The 21,839-nt window shown below is 37.3% G+C and overlaps 1 protein-coding gene and 2 non-coding genes across 3 annotated transcripts in view; 2 read left to right on the forward strand and 1 right to left on the reverse strand.

Annotated features, from left to right (window-relative positions):
• The window catches only part of LOC141451631 (lachesin-like), a 469,514-nt gene that overhangs the window by 393,707 nt on the left and 53,968 nt on the right, over positions 1-21,839 (forward strand). Inside the window, exon 5 of the mRNA XM_074123088.1 lies at positions 19,565-19,738. Within this exon, the coding sequence (XP_073979189.1) occupies positions 19,565-19,738 (174 nt within the window). The remainder of the gene's footprint in view (positions 1-19,564; positions 19,739-21,839) is intronic.
• On the reverse strand, positions 980-1,050 carry TRNAG-GCC (transfer RNA glycine (anticodon GCC)). The gene has a single exon. It is a non-coding gene; the product is annotated as a tRNA-Gly (tRNA).
• Positions 1,634-1,704, forward strand: TRNAG-GCC (transfer RNA glycine (anticodon GCC)). The gene has a single exon. It is a non-coding gene; the product is annotated as a tRNA-Gly (tRNA).

Raw genomic sequence — 21,839 nt, forward strand, 5'->3', positions numbered from 1 at the left:
TCTCTCTTATAGACTTGCGGTGAAGATAGATAGATAGATTAAACTAGGGCGGCCTCAAGGCCTACGCCACTGCGACCCCTTTGGATCTATTGTGGCTCCCCTTACTCTAAAGCTCACCCTCCAGACCTGTCCTTTTAATTAGACTCTTAATGCTGGAGAGCGCGACTCTTGGGTAAAGCTCACAGGCTTTGGTTTTTCCTCCCCGAGAAGTAACATCCTTAGCCAGAGACAAGCCCCCCACACTGACACAACACGTGCAGTGCCGTTTCCTCCTCTTCCTGACAGAACCTGCAAAGGCTATCATCTACCAGGCCCATGCGATGCATGTGTTTTCTGAGGCCTGCAGTGGCCAGTTAATAGACCTAAAATCATTCTTAAAGCCCCACGGCCTTGACAGATTAATTCTGCAGTCAGCCTTGGCGAATAGCCTTTAAAGAACTCCTTCGCCTGTCTCTGTCCAGTGGTGGCAAGCCACCACTCTTGAGACCTACTCTGCACCCATAAGTTAATGGTCGCAGTCTTCACACACTTCAAACCACAAAACAGGACCCCGGGCCAACGAAGTGTACCGCAGAGCCTTCCCGGGCCAATAAATCTGCTGCTTCGTTTCCCTTATGACCTGAATGACCATGTACCTTAACCAGAAAGACCTTATTATGGTCGCTAATTTCCTTCAGGACACCCAGACAGTCCCAAACCAGTTTGACATGCGGTTAAACGAAGAAGTAGCAGGTACCTGCCTCTAAGCCTCTACCTACAGCCCTTATCCTTTGTGCTAAAAAGGAAGATTAAATAGGGCCAATACTTTTATCTAGTCCTATTAAAAAATATATTGCCTTTCGTGTTACTTTTTCTAAATGGAGTTATCCGTCTATTAAAGCCAGTCTATTAAAAAAAAGAAAAGTGAATAGTCGGTCTGTAGAGAGAATAGTGTAGAACTTTAGTAGTACAGTTTTCATATCTACATTAAAAAATAAATTGCATCGGCCGGGAATCGAACCCGGGCCGCCCGCGTGGCAGGCGAGCATTCTACCACTGAACCACCGATGCTTGCTGTTTGAAACGACAAACCAATAATTCAGTTATAGTTTATCTCTTTTTACAACAGAAGTAGATTTTGTATTTTCTTTCTTTGAACCATTTAAATGTAAAAAAATACCCAAAAGGATGCATATATTATTAGGTTTCAATCGGTCCAGAGGGACCCATCTAGTTAATACTATCGTGGAGTGCCACCCTACTGTGTTCGTCTCCCCCACAGACTCCCAAGGTCTTGGCTTCTATTACTTCTTTTTTACTAGCTCCTGTTTTGCATCTTCTCATTTAAATTCCCTAAATGGTGTATTCATATAGTTTTATTCCTTATAATGTTGAGTTTAAATTTCCTAAATGGTGTATTCATATAGTTCCTTATATGTTGAGGTATTATATTCCTTATAATGTTGAGAATATTTGTTTTATTGTATTCTACAGCTCTTTAAATTTTATTCAACTTTCTCGCAGATATTTCTCGCAATTTAATAATTACATGCAATTAATTTTTGTATTAAAAGTTATAAATTACTTTGTGCTTAGTGAAAATTGGTGTTTGATAATTTACTTTTATTTAGAAATTGATTTGGATTGTTACTAAGCATCGGTGGTTCAGTGGTAGAATGCTCGCCTGCCACGCGGGCGGCCCGGGTTCGATTCCCGGCCGATGCAGATTAATTTTTTCCTACCTCCAATTCAAATTTTTAAAATTTTTGTTATTCGTTCAATTAAATATGTTTTAATTTTTTTTTTTTTTTTTGTTAGGTTTAAAATAATATAGAGTAGAGGGGGGCACACTTGAACAGAATTTACATTTTCTGTTACAGAGTGCACTGTAATCGTATTATTGAACCTTTTTATTTTGTTTTCTACAACTTTCAAGTCTTCCTAACAGATCTATATCAATAAACAGTTGGTACTTTACAAACATACCTATATTTTTTCAATTTAAAAATTTTGTGTCAAATGTTAATATCTGCCCCACTGGTGGGGCACCTTTAAACACAACATAAAATAGAAAGAAATGACATTACTTTACTCTGAATCTACCTTCAATCAGTTATTTCTCTCACTACTACATTACTTTCTCTTTTAAACCACAGAAATCTAGTTCAAAAATCAAGAATGACTCAGTTCTCGGGATGTTGTACCCGAAGTGATGATGGGTTTAGGAAGTTTGAACAAAATATTCGGTTTGTTGCGCTTCTTAATGTAGATTCGGACCCACTTTCCCCTTCTCTGCGATTAAACAAAAAAAAAAGTCACAAACTTGCAGGTCGGTAGGGCGGCACATTTTAACTGGTGATGTTGAAATGTGTCCCCTCTCTTTCCATAAAATATAATATCAAGTGCGGTACCTTGGAATGTACGTAGACAAGAGACTTACCTGGAACCCCCATACGAGACTTAAACGTACCAAACTAAATAAATAATTATATAAAAATAAAAATACATTTTTTAATTAGTTAAAATAGGCTAACATCAACCACATAATACAAGAGAAAACTGAACTATTGAAACTAAAATAAAGTAATGTATTTTGCCCTTTATTTGCAAGCAAGTAAATACTAGATTTAAAAATACGAATTCTAAATGTTAATATGGACTATCAATACTTACACCTTGTCCACTACAATCTTCACAATACACTTCCAAAGCTGTGCATAAGCAAGTTCCGTTCCTCTTACGAGGGTCGTTTGAAAAGTCCGTGCAAAAATAAAAACTACTTAATTTTTTGGGGTAAACCTTTTTTATTTTTCAACATAGTCTCCTTTTAGGCTTATACACTTCGTCCAACGCTGCTCTAGTTAGTTGAACCCTTCCGAATAATAGGATTTGTCCAAGTCTGAAAAATAGCCATTCGTTTCTGCAATCACCTCCTCGTTTGAATAAAATCTTTTTCCCACCAGCCATTTCTTCATATTTGGGAACAAATAGTAGTCCGAGGGAGCCAAGTCTGGAGAATAGGGGGGATGTGAAACGAGTTGGAACCCTATTTCCATTAATTTTGCAACCACAACTGCTGAGGTGTGAGCTGGTGCGTTGTCGTGATGGAAAAGGACTTTTTTGTGGGCCAATCGTGGGCGTTTTTCTTGCAGCTCGGTTTTCAAACGGTCCAATAACGATGAATAATATGCACCTGTAATAGTTTTACCCTTTTCCAGATAGTCGATGAGGATTATTCCTTACGAATCCCAAAAGACAGTCGCCATAATCTTTCCGGCCGAAGGAACGGTCTTCGCCTTTTTTGGCGCAGATTCCCCCTTGGTAACCCATTGTTTAGATTGTTCTTTGGTCTCAGGAGTGTAGTGATGTATCCATGTTTCATCCACAGTGACGAAACGACGCTTAAATTCCTGCGGATTCTTCTGGAACAGCTGCAAACCGTCCTTGCAACACTTCACACGATTTCGTTTTTGGTCAAGCGTGAGCAATCGCGGCACCCATCTTGCAGATAGCTTTGTCATGTCCAAATGTTGATGCAAAATATTATGTACCCGTTCATTCGAGATGCCCACAGCACTAGCAATCTCACGCACCTTCACTCTTTCAAATTTTGATAACCGGAAAGTATTTTTTTAAAATTTTAAATCTTTTATTGGAATTTACAACTGCAACGGTTGTTGCAACATGCAAATGTGGTCCATGATAAACAAAAATACGTGAAAAACACGAATGGAGAAGGCACCCAGTGGTGTCTCACTCCAGTAACGTGCTCTTGTTATACTGCTCTCACGTTAAGAGTAGATCACGTGAGGCCATCTTCTTTTCAATCTCCTTAGAGGATTAACTGGCGTAATGTGGATGAGAGGTGTTAGGATGAGCTACTTAGAGAGGAATGAAATTTGAGAAAACGGGTGTTTGCAAGAACCTGTAATGAAAGGGATTTTGAGGTCATTTATGGATAGTGAGATTAGATACATAGAACGGAGCAGTTAAGAAGTTTTCGAAGTCTTTTTGACTGTAATGTCCCTGGAGGCTTATTGAGTTGGAACGCTTAGTCGATCCCCCATACTTCGATGCCGTATGACCAAATAGGTCGCAAGTAACCAGTAGATATACGAGTCATTTTTTATGTAGGTTAAGTTTCGAACATTTGTCAGGTAGTCTAGCGAGACGTTTTGTAGCTTTGGTTAGTTTCTTGTCTTTTCAGTCTAGTATGGGGTATTCCATGTCAACCGTTTGCTTCTAGGTACAGTCCAAGGTAGTGTACTTTGTCCACAGTTGTTATAGGAGTTTGGATCAAGATGATGGGAGATAGGATTTTCCGTCCTAAGAGTAAATACTATAAACTTTGATTTCGTAACGTTAGTTTTGATTCGCCAAAAAGTATTTGAAATCAAAAAACGAAAACTGTTTAATTATTATATTCTTTTATTAATTCTGTTCTATAGAGAGAGGTAAGAAGCTATACAGTAAGATTTCTAGGCAGGCCAGTCGTTTCCATAAGATTAGATAAGATTCTAGTAGGGCGACCTTTAAGGGACTACGCCACTGTGACCCCTATGGATCTATTGTGGCTCCCCTCACTCTAAAGCTCACCCTCCAGATCTGTCCTTTTAATCAGACTCCTAATTTTGGAGAACGGCTCCTGGTGTAAAGCTCTCCAGTCCTTGGCTTTTCCTCCCACGAGGAGTAACATCCTTAGCCAGACAAGCCCTTCGCACTGACCACAACACGTGCAGTGCCGTTTTCTCCTCCTCTTCCTCCTCCTGACAGAACCCAATACTTTTCTATACACATACTTAATTAAAATTTGTTTTTTAAAATAGTTAATTCGAAATTACGACAAGACAGGATAGATTAGCCAGCCATCTTCCCTCCTCCAAAGGATTGTAGATTGTATGGAACGGGCGGTTCCACCAAAAAGGGAAAGGAACGCAGGCAACCTCCAAAGAATACCTGTCGTTCAGGTAATTTTTCTCTTTTATAAGTAGTAACGGAAGTGTCTAAGTTCAATATTGTTAACGTTGATTTTGTTCATCGTAGCCGTAATTTTTATTGTACCCCTGACCGGTTTAGGTCTTTCTTCCATCACCAGAGGGTAGATTAATCACTTTGGTTATAGATATATCGACTATACTTGCTTCCGTGCACGACGGAAACACTCTACGGTGAAGTGGAAATCTCTACTGCAAATAAATAATAAATTTACCTAAAAGGTGGTGTTTCCAATTTAAGGATTATGATCTCTTGAGTCCCCTGATGAGGCCAAATTTCGTTTTTGTGGAAATATTTTGTAAACACTCCCCACCCCTCAAACACGCGATATATGAAAACACATTTTTCTGTCTCAGGGTACCTCGAAAATGAAAATGTCCTGTGAAAAAAAAAAAAAAAACAATTACGCCAAAATAGTAAAATGGAAAGTGAAAAGTTAACTGTTCAGGCAAGTATTTTTCTCGAGTTCACAGGATCTGCAAAGCTTTTTATTTGCAATGAAAATCGAGGGGTAAAGGAAAGAAAATGTTAAACCCTGAATATTTAAATGGAAACCTTGCTTTGTTTTCCTCTATCCTTCGACCTACAGGACCCTCTACTTGTTGTTTTTTTTACTCTCTCTCCACATACTTCCAACAGAAATTCTTCTACCACAACCATGAGCTTGTTAGTGAAACAGGGTTTCCTTTATCCTTAACATCTCTGGTAACACCTGTAAGCTAGAAGATTCGATACTTTTCGTAAATATTTACTTCCTGAAAGGAATAGGCTTAGCAAAAAAAATATCTTCTTTCCTATAACAAGGGATAACCAAATATTTATGTGTTTGGGCGTTTGTCGTAAGTAAAGAAACGCGTGTAAATGCCCTCTCGTGTGTTTTTAACCTCAAGTTATTTTTCTCCATGTTCCGGGTTACGATTTCCGCTCCTAAGTGTGAAGCCTTAAATTTATTCAATATCTGCACTTCTTCAGTGATTCTTTTATTTGCAACAAACTTTCCACCATTTTCCTTTTTTCTTTTTCAAGCATTCTGAATTAGAACGGTGCAGTAGGCTAAGGAATGATCGTCTAAAGCTGGATAAGGTTCCAATCTGGGATGTGTGCTACTTTAATTTAGACCGATTTAAGGCGCCACGGTAGCCGAGCGGTTAGAAGCGAGACCTGCAAAGCTAGTATGCATTGTGTTACTGGCAGTGTTATCCATAAGAATGTTATTTCCATGGGAATCCCATGGGAAACGTCCCATGGGATGGGATGGGACAGCACACATTTGTATTTCCCATGGTAGTCGATACTTGATATTGTAAAATAAATTTAGGCTGAAATTTGCAGTTGCGTAAGTGCAACAAAATAGAATTCATTCATCATCTATGCAACTGCATGGTGCTATGAGAAGGATTTCGTGTCAGAATGATACTGAATTGTCATACTTAGATTATACTTTTGAGTGTTAAAGTTAATAAATTTAGTCGTTTTGCATGTCCCTTTGTACATGTAGTCCTATTTAGTAGACACTAAACGTAAACTTTCATAAATTTAATAATTTTATTTGAACTGTATTCCATATTAATATTATAATGGGAATCCCGTGGGATTGGATGGGACAGGCATAAATTGCCATGGGATGGGATGGGATAGGACAGAAAAATATGTCCCATGGACAAGCCTGGTTACTGGGTTCGATTCCCGGTCTTAGGCTTGGATTTTATTTAATGGTTAATAAAAGAAATTTACAGTAAAGTATGTTTGCTAGTCGCTTTCGTCCACGACATCTAATTGGTATTTGGTAGTTAAGCCCCGCCTGAAAAAATAGGCGATTACTTTACTTTTTTTACTTTTACTTGATCGTCTAAAGCTACATGAAAAAGCGTAATATTGATAAACACCCAACTTTGGCAATTTTTTCCTCTTTACCTATAAAAGTTTAAATTATGAATTTTTTTTTAAATAAGGGCCATATCCTCGTTTATAACTGTAATTTTTTTGCAATTAAATAGATTCAATAGATTTCAAGAAAAACGTTGCCAAATATGGGCAAAAATATACGTACAGTAAAAGCTCCTTATTCGCGCTTCCTTCATTCGCGTTTTCACTATTCGCGGATTAAAAAAATGCGACCCAATTCCTATATTCGCGGATATTCGCAGAAGTACACTATGATAATAAAAGGATTCCAATAGGTATCCAACCCAATATCCTTTGTAAATGCCGTCAAATGGACTAATAAAAAAAGTAAAAATAGATCTTATTACAACTTTGCCTAAAGTATGTTGTTAAATGATATCGCCGAGGACTTTGACATAAGCCGCCTTCGCCGCGATCGGTGATTTTGAGAATGTAAACGCACAGAATGAAAGCAATTGTTCGTGATCCAGCAATAGAAAAAATGGAAGTGGCGTTGTCATTATGGATCGAAGACCGCATCCAAAAAAAGGGTGCCCCATGAGTGGTCCAATGGTCCGGGAGAAGGCAAAGTATCTTTACGCTCATTTTAAAGAACCTGATGGTAGTTGTAGTGGTAAGTTCAAACTTTGACTGGAAACAAAAGCTTTTAAAAACTGCCAAGCAAGAGAAAATTACAAAATTCTTCAAACCATTGCCTAAGCCTTAAGATAATTAATCAAAATGTTCAAAAACTTCAATTAAATTGATTTTTTTATATATTTGTTTTTTTTTATTTTGTCACCTAGGAACGTATCCCCTATAATCCCATATAAATTACCATTCCGTATTCACGGTTTCTGTATTCGCGGCATATTTATGGAACATATACCCCGCGAATAAAGAGCTTTTACTGTATTTGAAATGTGATCACATTAATGACGTCTTTAATGTCATAAATTACTTGATTGAATTTTATTGAAACAATTTAAATTAAATTAAAAATTGCACAAATTAAACTTCATTGCTCTTCCATGGAATCGATTATCTTCAAATTTATCGATTAAATTTTTTTATCCAGAAAATACGAATTGTATGTTCTAGTATAAGTTCCACAGCGTTGTTTTAAAAGAAACCCCACAATATGTACATTTATTGGAAATATAATGGAATGAAAACATAGATAAATTTTATTATATACTCTCTTACTTGTTTTGTGCAATAATGTAAAAAAATACAAACTGGCTGAGGAAACAACAAACGAGATGTGCTCCAAAATGAAGGTCTAGACTAGTACATCTACTGCATTATAAACAAGTATAACGAGTTAAAAGATGTACATTCCGTGAGCAAAATATTAAACGAAAACATAAACAAAAAGTAGTGGTAACTGTGGCCACAGAAACACGTGGAAGATTTAGATTTATACATTTGTGGGGGGGGGGGGGGGTTGTTACGAGGGGAGAGACAAGTCTTACTTGTGTACACTACAGGGTGCTAGGGTGTACGGGGAGGAAGTTAAAGGTTAAGGGGGAAACAGTTTGCAGCGATACCCATTCCACATGTGGATAACACTAAATGAGTTGCAGTGGGAGATACGCGGAGCAGGCTGTAGACATGCAAACTGCATCAGAACAGCATTGCTGCATAAAGTGTAAGCTAGGGTGTTACGATGTGATAACTGCAAGTAATGCACATCTGCTGTTTGTACTCTCATCTCAAACGGTGGCGGTATTTTATTCGTTGCACCGATGAAAAGAAAAACAAAACGGGTTTTGTTTTACGCATTACATACATGGAAATCAAAGAAAATTTAATTGGATAATTTTGGAAGAAAAATTAAATGTGGAACAGTCTCGAGGATGGATAACGTGGGTTCCCTCTAAAGAGAAGTGTTCACTTTACTATCTGAATTAGTAGTTAGTAGTTTCGTTTTAAAATTAGTAGTTACGAGGGTCGTTTGAAAAGTCCGTGCAAAGTCAGAGAGATAGCACCACTGGCGCGTATCGAGGTTATGTTTAGTTTGTAACATCTCTTGGAAGAACACACACCAAGTTTCAGCCAGATCGGTCTATTTCTTTGTGTTTGGCATTCGTTTGAATCGAGGAAGTCGAGTGATTTTCAAAAAATGGACGAAAAAGAATTTCGTGTGTTGATTAGACACTACTTTATGGAAGGCAAAACGCCTCAGGAGACTAAAGAGAAGCTTGATAAACTTTATGGTGACTCTGCACCTTCGATTAGAACAGTTTATAAGTGGTTTCAAAATTTTCGGAGTGGCCATATGGGCACAAGTGACGCTGAACGTTCTGGACGCCCTGTTGAGGTTACTACTCCAGAAATCATTGATAAAATCCATGATATGGTGATGGATGACAGAAGAGTGAAGGTGCGTGAGATTGCTAGTGCTGTGGGCATCTCGAATGAACGGGTACATAATATTTTGCATCAACATCTGGACATGACAAAGCTATCCGCAAGATGGGTGCCGCGATTGCTCACGCTTGACCAAAAACGAAATCGTGTGAAGTGTTGCAAGGACGGTTTGCAGCTGTTCCAGAAGAATCCGCAGGACTTTTAGCGTCGTTTCGTCACTGTGGATGAAACATGGATACATCACTACACTCCTGAGACCAAAGAACAATCTAAACAATGGGTTACCAAGGGGGAATCTGCGCCAAAAAAGGCGAAGACCGTTCCTTCGGCCGGAAAGATTATGGCGACTGACTTTTGGGATTCGCAAGGAATAATCCTCATCGACTATCTGGAAAAGGGTAAAACTATTACAGGTGCATATTATTCATCGTTATTGGACCGTTTGAAAACCGAGCTGCAAGAAAAACGCCCACGATTGGCCCACAAAAAAGTCCTTTTCCATCACGACAACGCACCAGCTCACACCTCAGCAGTTGTGGTCGCAAAATTAATGGAAATAGGGTTCCAACTCGTTTCACATCCCCCCTATTCTCCAGACTTGGCTCCCTCGGACTACTATTTGTTCCCCAATATGAAGAAATGGCTGGCGGGAAAAAGATTTTATTCGAACGAGGAGGTGATTGCAGAAACGAATGGCTATTTTTCTGACTTGGACAAATCCTATTATTCGGAAGGGATCAACAAACTAGAGCAGCGTTGGACGAAGTGTATAAGCCTAATTGGAGACTATGTTGAAAAATAAAAAAGGTTTACCCCAAAAAATTAAGTAGTTTTTATTTTTGCACGGACTTTTCAAACGACCCTCGTATTAGTAGTAAAAAAAGTTATAAGTCAGATTTTAAGGAGAGTTGTCAGAGTAGTTGTGGGTGTTCAAACAAGATAATATTTCCTACTGTGACGCACTAGAGCCAAGTAGGACCACTTCCTCATACAATAACTCTTGGGATAATGCACTCGCCCTGGTTCTTTAAAGAAGTTTTAGGATAAGTGGAACCTGACAACTATTTATTAACACATCTTCAGCCTAACCTTCAATGCTTTTGCTGGATTAACGATGAATATTCGTAATTAATGAATCAGAGGGTTCTAATCAGGAGAGTATAATTAGAGCTCTTCTAACTGTTGAAAGGGCAGAGAATTAGTTAACCATTGCTACTACTTCTATGGATCTCCAAGGCTTTCTTGGGAAACTCCAGGAAGAGAGGACAGGCGATCAGTTAGGGATAAACTCACCCTGGTGACAATACGCAAGGAAAATTCTTGCTCTCTCTATCGCCGCCAGTTATTTTTTGGCTTCTTCCCATTTTCAAGTCATCCAGTCTCAAAGGCCATTCTATATTTTTTTTAACTCTTTAAGTTTAAATCCTCCATCCATACCCGTAATTCTAGATCTCGCTCATCCGATCTCTATATTCCCTCACACCGTACCTCAACCTTTGACAAATTTTTCCTAATACGTGCTACCTCTCTCTGGAACTCCTTGCCATCACCTGTCCGCCATGCTCCTACCCTATCTATCTTTAAATCCAGTCTATTCAGTTATCTCCTTTCTATCCAGCTTCCTCCGAAATTCTAATTGTTTTAATTTATTTCCTTAATTTCTGCTGTTATTTTTATTTTCACTTTTTGTAAATACTTATTTATTTTCTTTTTAACACAGGCCAAACTATTAAGGCCTCTAATTGTACCTGTATTTATTCTTAGGGGATAATTGTCCCAGAATAATAAATTTCTTTTCTATTCTATAGAATCTAACTGGATTGGGAATTGTGTAATTTTGCATTATTGGATAGGAAAGTTGTAGATCTGCTCCAAAACTAACTTTGACCTACAATCCAGGAATAAGCTAGAGGACTTTTGACTTCAGGTATCCGAATTACAGTATAAGTATGCTTGACTCCATTTCGTTCGGCTAACTAGTTTCTTGGTGTCACAACCCTCTCAAGAATCTCATGCCAACTCTCTCTCCCTTTTGACGTGATCAAGTAGTTCCGCACCTCCAGCAGCCTTGCATAATTTGCATAACTGTCCGTCTACCTGTTCTGTCGACCTTTCAATTCCCCCACCCCCCTCAACACGGCTTTAAACAGAATTTTTTCAGGATCTACAGTTTCAGTCATGCGTTCAATGTAGCAGCCTACCGATTACTTGGATTAATAATTGCCCTCATACATATTAAATACTTTTATTTGAAACATTTAATAGAAGGATTGATAATTATTAAGTAACACTTGGAGTCTGGAAAGTCGGTTCACATCACCTGGAATTATCCTATATTTTTGGTCAAACGTCAAACGACAAATGTGCAGCGAACCGTCATGTAACAACTGCCGGTATGACAGGCCCTTTGGGAATAACAGACGAGTGTTGGTTCAAACGTGTATTTTCAGGTACCCCACTCTCTCTTTCTAGTGATCTACATCCCTCTGGTGTTCAAATATTTTTATTTTAGAACTTCAAACCCCTATCATTATTCATTTAAAACATACAACTCGTGCACGCCCTGACGTAGGTAACACAGCAGCGACAAAAACGGGAAAAAAAGGAATAGATAAAATATGTAGATTTTTTTTAGGACTTTTGTTGGATCGTTGAAGCCGATTTACACAAAAAAATATCAAAATAAACTTTAAATTTAATTCTGTAGAATTGCACGGCCGATTTACCCAAAATTTCCTCAAATTTCGTACTGTAGCGTTGAAGTGACATTATACAAAATGCGTAACGTCAAAAAAAGGGCCATTTTTAGAGAGAGGTTCAAGAGGAACCTTCCCTGAATCCCCCAAAAATGTTTTTGCTTTGATGAAAAGTATAAAATAAATGTGGGATTCCATGAGTACAATGTGTGTACTCAGTTAAAACAAAATAAGGCGCCACTATAGCCGAGCGGTTATAGGCTAGACCCGCAAAGCTAAGATGTATTGTTGGTTTAGTAGCTTCGATTTCCCCAGTCTATACCTTGCATTTAATGGTTTTAATATTGTAAGGCGCCCCATTAGCTGAGCGGTTATAGGCTAGACCCGCAAAGCTAAGATGTATTGTTGGTTTAGTGGGTTCGATTCCCCAGTCTAAACCTTGCATTAAAGGTTTTAATATTGTAAGGCGCCCCATTAGCTGAGCGATTATAGGCTAGACCCGCAAAGCTAAGATGTATTGCTGGCTTCGATCCCCCTAGTCTAGGGCTAGTATTTCATGTAATAGTTTATATCTTGGAGTAGGAGCTGTGCAGTGAGCTTCTGGCTCTGCAGGTTGGTGATTCCCACCTTTTCCTTGTCCATCCTTTCTTTAACCTCTTTTCAGGGATGCCTGCAAGAATCCCCGGGTCATTGCACCTCTGTTCTTTTTCGCACTGAACACAAATAAGTGGATGACTAGGTCATCAAAACGTACGATCAGTTACAGTAAACTATAGACACTGAACAGTAGACTACGAGTGCAAGCCAAGTTCCAGGCCATTGCTAGCAATTAACTTGGAATCGTAGTGGTCGATTAACTCCAGTAACTGTGATTATGTGTTGAGCAGAAGGTGAACTGCTCTAAAAATTATCCCCCGGTGACAGCCCGCAGTTAGAAGTGCAACTTGTTAGATGCGTTTCTTAACTCTATAGTAGTGTAATTTAATGGTTTATTGCCACTTGACGCGTTGGCTGTATGAATTCAGTCTGCTCTTAACCAGTTAAGCGTGTTTGTACACGTCAAACCAAATCTCTATTACGGTGTTCGACGTGTATACTCGTGAAAAATATAAAATTGCCATTAACTATAAAAACTCGAAATTTTAATAAAATACAATAAGGATATTATTTGGCGAGATGTTTCCTTTATCTTACCAATAGAACTGCTGAGTATTTTATTCGGAGGAGGATGGATGGAGTCAGCCAAATGATAAGTGGTTGGTACATGTTTGCTCTCCGCATTAGAGATTGGGGAATTACGCACACAAATAGAAGCTCTCAACCCTTGTGCAATGCCGTTTTTACCTTAGATAGAGGTTCAGACCTCAGTACGAGCATGATTTCATTTTACACAGAATTCAAAAAGCTCTTTTCTTCCTTGTAAAAAAAAGCTCTTGCGTCCCTAGTTAACTATAGCAATGCATACGTGAAGCGGTGCAAGATTTTTGAATGGGTACAGGAATGCTCTGTGCAAGCTCAAGCCCCAGAAATTGCAGAAAAAGTCGCTTGCAGTGACTATTACTGACGTTGTGAACTTTTGGTTGTTTTGTTGCCCTGCGATCGACGTGTATAAACGTCATTGTCTTGATTTTAATTCCACACACTGTGTGTGTGGGGGGGGGGGGGTTGAAAGCTAAATTCCACTCTTAACTGGTTAAATGGGCCAAGTGGGAGTTGCGTCTTAGGGCGCTTCTTTTTTCTTGGAAGTTCTTGCACTCACACTAACCGCAGCAGTGACATCTCCTTCTTGTAAAACGATCCCCTGAGGACTGGTCCTTAAAGAACCCCAAGTACTGGGACAAGGAACGAGTAAAACGGGGAAATAGTTAATACGAGAATGCATGAGTGAACTATGTTTACCAGAATTTGCTCCGGAATTCCAGTCCGAATTCCTCTTCCAGTTTCCTCTAGACTATTAACAATTTCCGTTACACACATTGGAAGTGGAACAATAATCACTGTTAATTTGCTAATTTTGCACTTGAAACATATTTCTGAGAAATTAAAGGTCGACTAAGGAAACTTCTTAGAAGTTAAGGGTTTAGTACGAGTATGATTCACTCTAAAGTACCATTTCTGTTAAATGTATGGTTCTATTTCAGGTGTAATGTTGAATCTGTTTAAATAATTTGTTAAAATTTAGAATTTAGATAAAATTTTATAATTGAACTGAAGCCACCCACATTTTCTTTGAACCTCGTAGAACTGGAAAACTCATATTTATTATTAATTTTATGTTTGAATAATTTTCCCAGCAGAATCCCCTTGTTTTGCATTTTTACGTGGGAAGAATTCTGAAAGTTTCAAAAATTCAAAGAGGATTTTCTGTAATTTTCTTTTTTAATCCTTTATCGTTCCTACTTATCTACGTACATCCGGTATACATTTTTTAATATAAAACATATTAAAAAATTTATTTCTTTATCGATGTATTCTGAATTATGGAGGATATGTTTTGGAATATAATATGAGCAATCGTGTAATATTTAATATTTGGTACAACAAATATTTATTCTCCAAATGATTCGTTCAAACAAATAAAACAAAAATTACTTGGAAAATGATGTAAAATATTGTTAGCAAATATGTAGAGATGAATTTTTATTGGCTGCTCTTCTATTTACCAATGAGGAGAAGTAAAATTAGCTAGCGAGAAATTCCGCCAATAACATCAGCGACATTATTCTCAGTGACAAGGATTGGCTATAATTCTTTACTGTTTCTAGTTACTTATTTTTCCAAGCATTAAAAGAAAACCTTGCTATTTTTTTTTGTATTTTACTTAATTCTTAGTTTAATTTTCTTTCTATCTAAAGAAGTTTAATTAAATTATTACAAGATGAAGTAGTGAAGGAGATGAAAGAAAAGGAAACGGATTAAGAAAAAGAGTAGCGGAAGTAATAGGGCTCCTGTCAAGTGAAAAATCAGACAAATAGAGAAATGGTAGCCAGAAAATGTTGTTTGGAAAAGCGTCCTAAGCTAAGAAAAAAAAATTAAGGGCTTTATGCCAAAGAATAGAGTTTCTGCAAAGGAGGTGGAAAATAGTGCAGTAAAGTGGGCAGTGCGGGAAGCCGATTGTGTGGAAATTTTTCCAGCTCTAAAGGAAAAACAACTTCCTTCTAGCTTTTCCCTAGCCATAGTATTTACCAATGGACTTTTTTAGGGGAAGAATCTAGTTTGCATCAATTTAGATGCAGAATTTCACTCTGGTTTGGGGTAACATAAGCAAGCCAGAATTACGGTTTTTTTTTTTAAATTTCTTAATTGATTGGCTACCTCGTGCGGAAATGTTTTAGGGTCTCTTCTAGAGCAATTTCCGCTTATATCCTGTTCCGCGTCATTTCTTCTCTTATTGAATACAGGTAGAATTGTCGGTTTGCTGGTCCCTTAATATCTTTCTTGAGAAATATTCTGCGTCAAATGGTTTGAACTGCTTGCAAAATCTGTCAAGCTAAAGTCACAATTTAACCAAATTCTATGGACATATCTCTGGGATCAGCTGTATGTCTTTATATTATGTATGGGAAGAAAGAGTGTTTTGAGGGAGATAGTTGATATATACCAAACTTTTTTTTTTACACGATTTTTTTAAAGTTGTGGGACATATCCCTAAATTAACCATATGTTGCATGTATTTTTGTGCACGATTTTCTAAGGAACGTATGTACCTTGTAGAAAAAGAGTCGGGTATACGAGTATACGAGGTGTATATTCAGGGTGTACCAGTAAGTAATGTCTATAGCCCTACTGTGTGTAGTACATCTAAAGTGGAGTTCAAAAACGTATTGGCCAACTTCATATTTTCCACTGCTCTTGAGTGACGTCACTTAATGTTTTTTTTTCTAAAAACATCACTTTTTTTCCAATAAAAATGTTATTACTCAGAAAGTTTTAGTCCGAATTTGATGCTGATAACACGGTTAGAAAGACAGATAAATTTTCTAAAAATTGATACTATTTTGAAGCATAAATCACTCTCCAAACAGCCTCAATCTTTCTCCGGATACTGGAAAAATATAAGTAATCGAAATGTTTAAGAAAACTGATTAGGCCCTTCTTTGATCATTATCAGACCTAGGTGCTGGCACTTTTTATGTAAAAGTTTCATTGCCTAAATGGGCTTTCAAACGGTATATCATTTTCTAGGATTCCTTTTATCTTCGTACGAGAAATTACGTTTGTTTTTACAAGAAAACGTATTCACGAGCACAACAACAGTGGTTAGTTTATCAAGCCCGTAACAAGTGTAGTGAAGATCTTTAACTGTTCAAGAGTACGAGCACGGAGCATGCGCAGTTAGTGAAATTACCCTATGTCAACTTGCGAGACTTCTGTGGTACAACTAAAAGCAGAAACATCTGCTGATTACCCAATCAATCACAGCTCGTTAAAGTGATTAACTTGCACATCACAGTTACCGGCAGCACTAATCTAGTTGAACCTTAGTTCAACTAGATCCATTTATTGGTGTATTGCTGTTCAAATAGAACAAATACTTACATGCATAGAATATTACCTTTAGCTATTGAAGAGCGATTGGGCCTATCATCAGTCTAGTTCTCCATATCCTAGACTCTACCTAGCTCTTCAGGGTATGATCACTATGCACAGACTGTAACTTCTCTCCTAGATGATTTCTCATGATAGCATCAACTCTATACACAACTACATAGGGAATTCTGCTACGCCTGTGTGTAATAACAACAAAATACATCCTAGTTGATAACTCGATACAAACGGAAATCGCTAAATATCTTCAACTTTTTCAGTACTCCTCTTGCCAATAGTTTTAACAATATTATTTAAATAAGATTACTTTTCTTAAAAAAAATTATTTCTAAAAATGAGATAATCGACCATCTCGTGCCAAATTACATATTTTGGCAGCATTGTTTTTATATACAAGCTGTTAAAGTGACTTTTTATTTCGTTTGGTAATGACAAATGAGCCGTTCGCTGCACAACTTGGTTAAATCCATGAAACAAAATTGGAGAAATGCGATGAAATTTTGTATAGATTATTTAAAATTCAGTTTATAATATAAATTCAAATAAATTTACCATTACCTACCATTCAGCGCCGGTTACTGAATTTTAGTTGAATAACTACAACGATTTACATTACAACATGGAGTTAATCAAAATGGCTTCTGAAATAAATTATTTATTTATTAACTGTGTATTATTTAACTGTGGCCAAAATAATTTTAACATTTAATGGTGTTAATCTTTATTATTTGGCAAATTTATTATTCTCATAAATAGAAAAAAAGCCATGACTGAACCCAGTGCTTTGTCACTTAAATTTAAGATATTTCATAAAAGTGGAGTGATTCGATTTGTGCAGTGAACGGTTCATATCAACTCCAATCAGCACAGTTTCTTTGGGCCCTCAATTAAAGCTTTGAAACTACTGCCTCCAGTCTTTGAGTGGATTTTTTTTAGAAGGTATATTCTTGTCTAATTTTTGGTTAATAACTCATGATTCTTCGAGAAGTTCTATGAAGAGCGGAGGACAAGCAATCGGTAATAACCTCTCACTATCTTTCTCATCCCTGTTTTGGGGTTTCGAAGTGCGTTAAAACTGCGGGCCATTAATTTGTGGGTGCAGAGTAGGTCTCAGGAGTGGTGGCAAAGCCACCACTGGACAGAGACCGGCGAAGGAGTTCATCAGAGGCTATTCGCCGAGGCTGACTGCAGAATTAATCCGTCAAGGCCGCGTGGGGCTATAAGGATAATTGTAGGCCTATTAACTGGGCCACTGCAGGCTCAGAAAACACACGCATCGCATGGGCCTGGCAGATGATAGCCTCTGTAGGTTCTGTCAGGAGGAGAAGGAGGAAACGGCACTGCACGTGTTGTGTCAGTGTGAGGGGTTCGTGTGGCTAAGGATGTTACTTCTCGGGGGAGGAAAAACCAAGGCCTGAGGAGCTTTACCCAGGAGTCACTCTCCAGAATTAAGAGTCTGATTAAAAGGACAGGTAAGGAGGGTGAGCTTTAAAGTGAGGGGAGCCACAATAGATCCAAAGGGGTCGCTGTGGCGTAGGCCTTGAGGCCGCCCTAATTTAATCTATTTTATTCTATCTTTCTCATCAATTCTGAGAATGGCTTCCTCTGGCCGCTTTTGTGAGGGAAGAGATGTTACATCTTGAGGATTAGCTCAATTCTGGCTATGGGACAAGATGTTCAGTCTAAATTAGGCTGTTCCTAGAAGCACTGCCCGAGGGAAGGTAGTTACTGTGTGGATATGGAGATGTCTCCAGAGTCTAGGCTATGGGACAAAGGTAGCAAATATAGATGAAGACCAAGATCTAAATGAAAGCAAATAGAAATTTGGACGAGCCTTCTTGTTTTCCACATTGGGTCTTTAGGATGTGAATCGTCTTCATTAAACCGAGCGTTGTCTCTTCGTTGACTCTTGTTTAATCTCTTGTTGACTAAAATTGAATGTCTAAGAGAGCGAAAACAACTAGCGCTAAAAACAATTATGATTTTTAAACGTTCTGAACCCATATAATTAGCACAGATTCCATAAATCTAATTACCTAACAGTTAATTATTATTATAATAATGTAACTATAATACCCATTGTACACACGTGTACATAATTAAAGATAGTGTGCTTATAATCGTTAATTAGATCATTACCAGGCTAATAATAAGCAGATTATAGGGAATTAAATGTAGATGTGAATCTGCTGTTCACATTACTTTTTGGCTTAATAAATCATTTTCCATTCTTGAAGAATGCAGCTTCTTGGATCGTATTAAAGTTTTGAAAAAAAAATAAATTGATTTACGATAGATAAGCACCGAAGGCACCAAGTTAGTTGCTATAATAATAATAATATTCAATAATCTCTTCTTCAACGCCACCATCGCCGTTGATTGTACAAATTAGCTGGCTTACCTGCAGATCATCTAGGTTTAAATAAAATGAAAATTATCAAAGATTTAGCAGCCGAAACAGGTCTGCAAAGTTAATCTGCGAATTATTAAGTTCCATCTCTTGATCCTTACGTGTGTTTACAGTGAACAATGTTCCATAGTATTATGAAAGAAATTAAGTCAAGTATCTTGTGTTATTTATTGTAGTCCATAAATACTAAAACGACCTTTACTTACTGCAATTGACAAATTTTAATTAACCTCTAATTTAGTGCATAAAACTGCAGAGGGCTATAAAAAGCTTAGCAGAGGTTCATTTATATAAGATGGCCAATTAGCCAACAGCAGATACGAACTCTTAGGTCTGTTGTGGTTGTTTTCAATTTAAACCACCTAACCAGGCGTGTCTGTTCAAATAAACAGTAGTAGGGAAAGAGGCTATTTGGTTTTTTGATTGCTTGATTGCTAGATTGATTGATTGACAGTTAATTATTATAATGGGAGACATGATCTGCTCAGATCATCCATACCTTGAAGCACTATCTATTCTGCCGATTGATCTCTTTTTTTTTAGGTCTAAATTTTAAATTATTTCTCGTACAAGACTAAAATTCAGTTTAGACATGAAACAAAATTAATACAATTATTTACCAATGTCTGACGCAATTTTTTTTTACTAAATCATGCCCTCTATCTTTTTGTTTGTACAGTACCACCGGATATAGTGGATTCAGGAACCAGTTCAGATGTAACTGTGTCCGAAGGTGAGAACACTACTCTAGTGTGTAGAGCTCGAGGACGTCCACAGCCAAGGATTATGTGGAGAAGAGAAGACTCAAATCCAATAAAAAATGGACGAAGTCAGGCCAGGTCAACCGATAGGCGTAAGTAATTTTCTATTTGTTGAATTCTTTGATTATTGATCTTTGATTTTTTTTATTTTATTTCACCCGAATTATTTGTTTTGAGGCCCCCCCTGTTTTGTGGTTTTTGTAGACCTCTCTTTATCTCCTTCACTGTATCCAACCGTAACGCAGAAATCTGATATTTCGCATCGGTATCACCAGAAGATTATACTGTCAGGAGTTGATTAGAATCGACCAACCTGAATAAACCTCTACTTAGTTAATTTTTAAAGCTCACATTATTTTCTTAAAATTTGTGTACCAATTGTGCATAAGTAGTTCTTATTATTTGAAACATTTCAAAAGTACTCCAGGAAAAGACAAGATAGTTAGACTTGTTTCTAAAGTATCAGTCTTCTAAAATAAACGGTCTGATCTCTGCTCTCTACTGATAAGCGGAAAAGTATTGCTGAAATCGCCTTTCAAGGGAAATTTCTCAAACCGGAATTATCTCCCGTTAACTCAATGGGGTTCCACTTTCTTGAAACATGGCTCCCAAAAAGATGCCACTGATACTCCTAGATTTATAACTGCTCCTTTGATAATTTTTCCATTCTAGAAGAATCAGTTTAAGAATCGGTTTTTTGATTGAATAAGAAGAAAAGTACTATTTTATTATAAATTTTACTCCTCATTAATATTACAGATCATGCTCGAAATGGCCTCCACCATTAGAGATGCATAGGCATGCTCTTTCCTGCCAATTGCCTCTTACTGCCAAAGAAATAGATTCGGCTTTAACCGTCTTACACGTATCTATTATTCTCTGCTTTAGTTCATCTACAGATGCAATTCCGGCTTGATTCTGATGCACCTAGATTTAGAAATGCTTTTAGGTAAGCAGTAATAAGGAAAGAAAGAAAAAAGTTATGAATAATCACCTTGTTTTTCAGGTATCCCCAAAGGAAATAGTCCATAGGTGTCAAATCCGGTGAACGAGGTGGACACTGAATTCCCCCCGTGTCGATATAACACCATCAGGCATGTAAAGAGATATCTCGATAGGCAATTTGATGGGCATGTTATATCGACACGGGGGCTATTCAGTAGCCACCTCTCTCACCGGGCTTGACACCTATGGACTATTTCCTTTGGGTATCCCTGAAAAACAAGGAGATTATTCATAACTTTTTTCTTTCTTTCCTTATTACTGCTTACCTAAAAGCATTTCTAAATCTAGGTGCATCAGAATCAAGCCGGGATTGCATCTGTAGATGAACTAAAGCAGAGAATAATAGATACGTGTAAGTCGGTTAAAGCCGAATCTATTTCTTTGGCAGTAAGAGGCAATTGGCAGGAAAGAGCATGCCTATGCATCTCTAATGGTGGAGGCCATGATCTTTAATATTAATGAGGAATAACATTTATAATAAAATAGTACTTTTCTTCTTATTCAATCAAAAAACCGTTATAATATCATTTTGACATTTCTTATAAGAATCATGTTTTCATTCATAACTTCTAAAATATCGCTCACAGAAAAAAACCGTTCAAGTAAATTTTTCTTTAAAAAAATAGAGGAATCTATTTCTGAAATAAAAACCACACCTTCCCATTTGAAAAAATTAAGTTGGTGCCTGTATCTCGCTTCTGGAAGCACCGAAAAAAATTTACAAAGTAAATTTGGATTCCTAACAAAAAACTAGGGGAACACGTATTTTTTAGTTTTTTTCTAGCTATCTTAGTTTCCGAGAAAAAGTCGTTATCCATATAGCTTGGGACACTCTGTATGTGTAGATATATTTTTGTATTCAGTTGACCTTTAGTAAGTTTTTCTGATGAATATTTAAAATAAAGACTCCTGCACATTTGCATAATATCTTTTATATTTATATAAATAAGAGATATAATTGTACAAAGTCCTCGAAAAATAAAACATTCATAAATGAATAAAAAAAAAAAAAATAATCCCCGTTTTTATACACCCAACTCCAACTAAGTACCAAACTCTCCTGAAGAGGAATTAGTTAGTTTTGAATAAGCCTTCACGTGTGTTAGTACTTGAAGGTGTATAGTAATGTATGTAATGGTATTAGTCAATGTAGAAGAGATTCTCTGTCAAACTTTAAACCCTGGGTAG

Source organism: Rhodnius prolixus, unplaced genomic scaffold (genome assembly GCF_049639745.1).
Source record: "Rhodnius prolixus isolate KJV_2025 unplaced genomic scaffold, Rpr scaffold_14, whole genome shotgun sequence".
Classification (NCBI taxonomy): Eukaryota; Metazoa; Arthropoda; class Insecta; order Hemiptera; family Reduviidae; genus Rhodnius; species Rhodnius prolixus.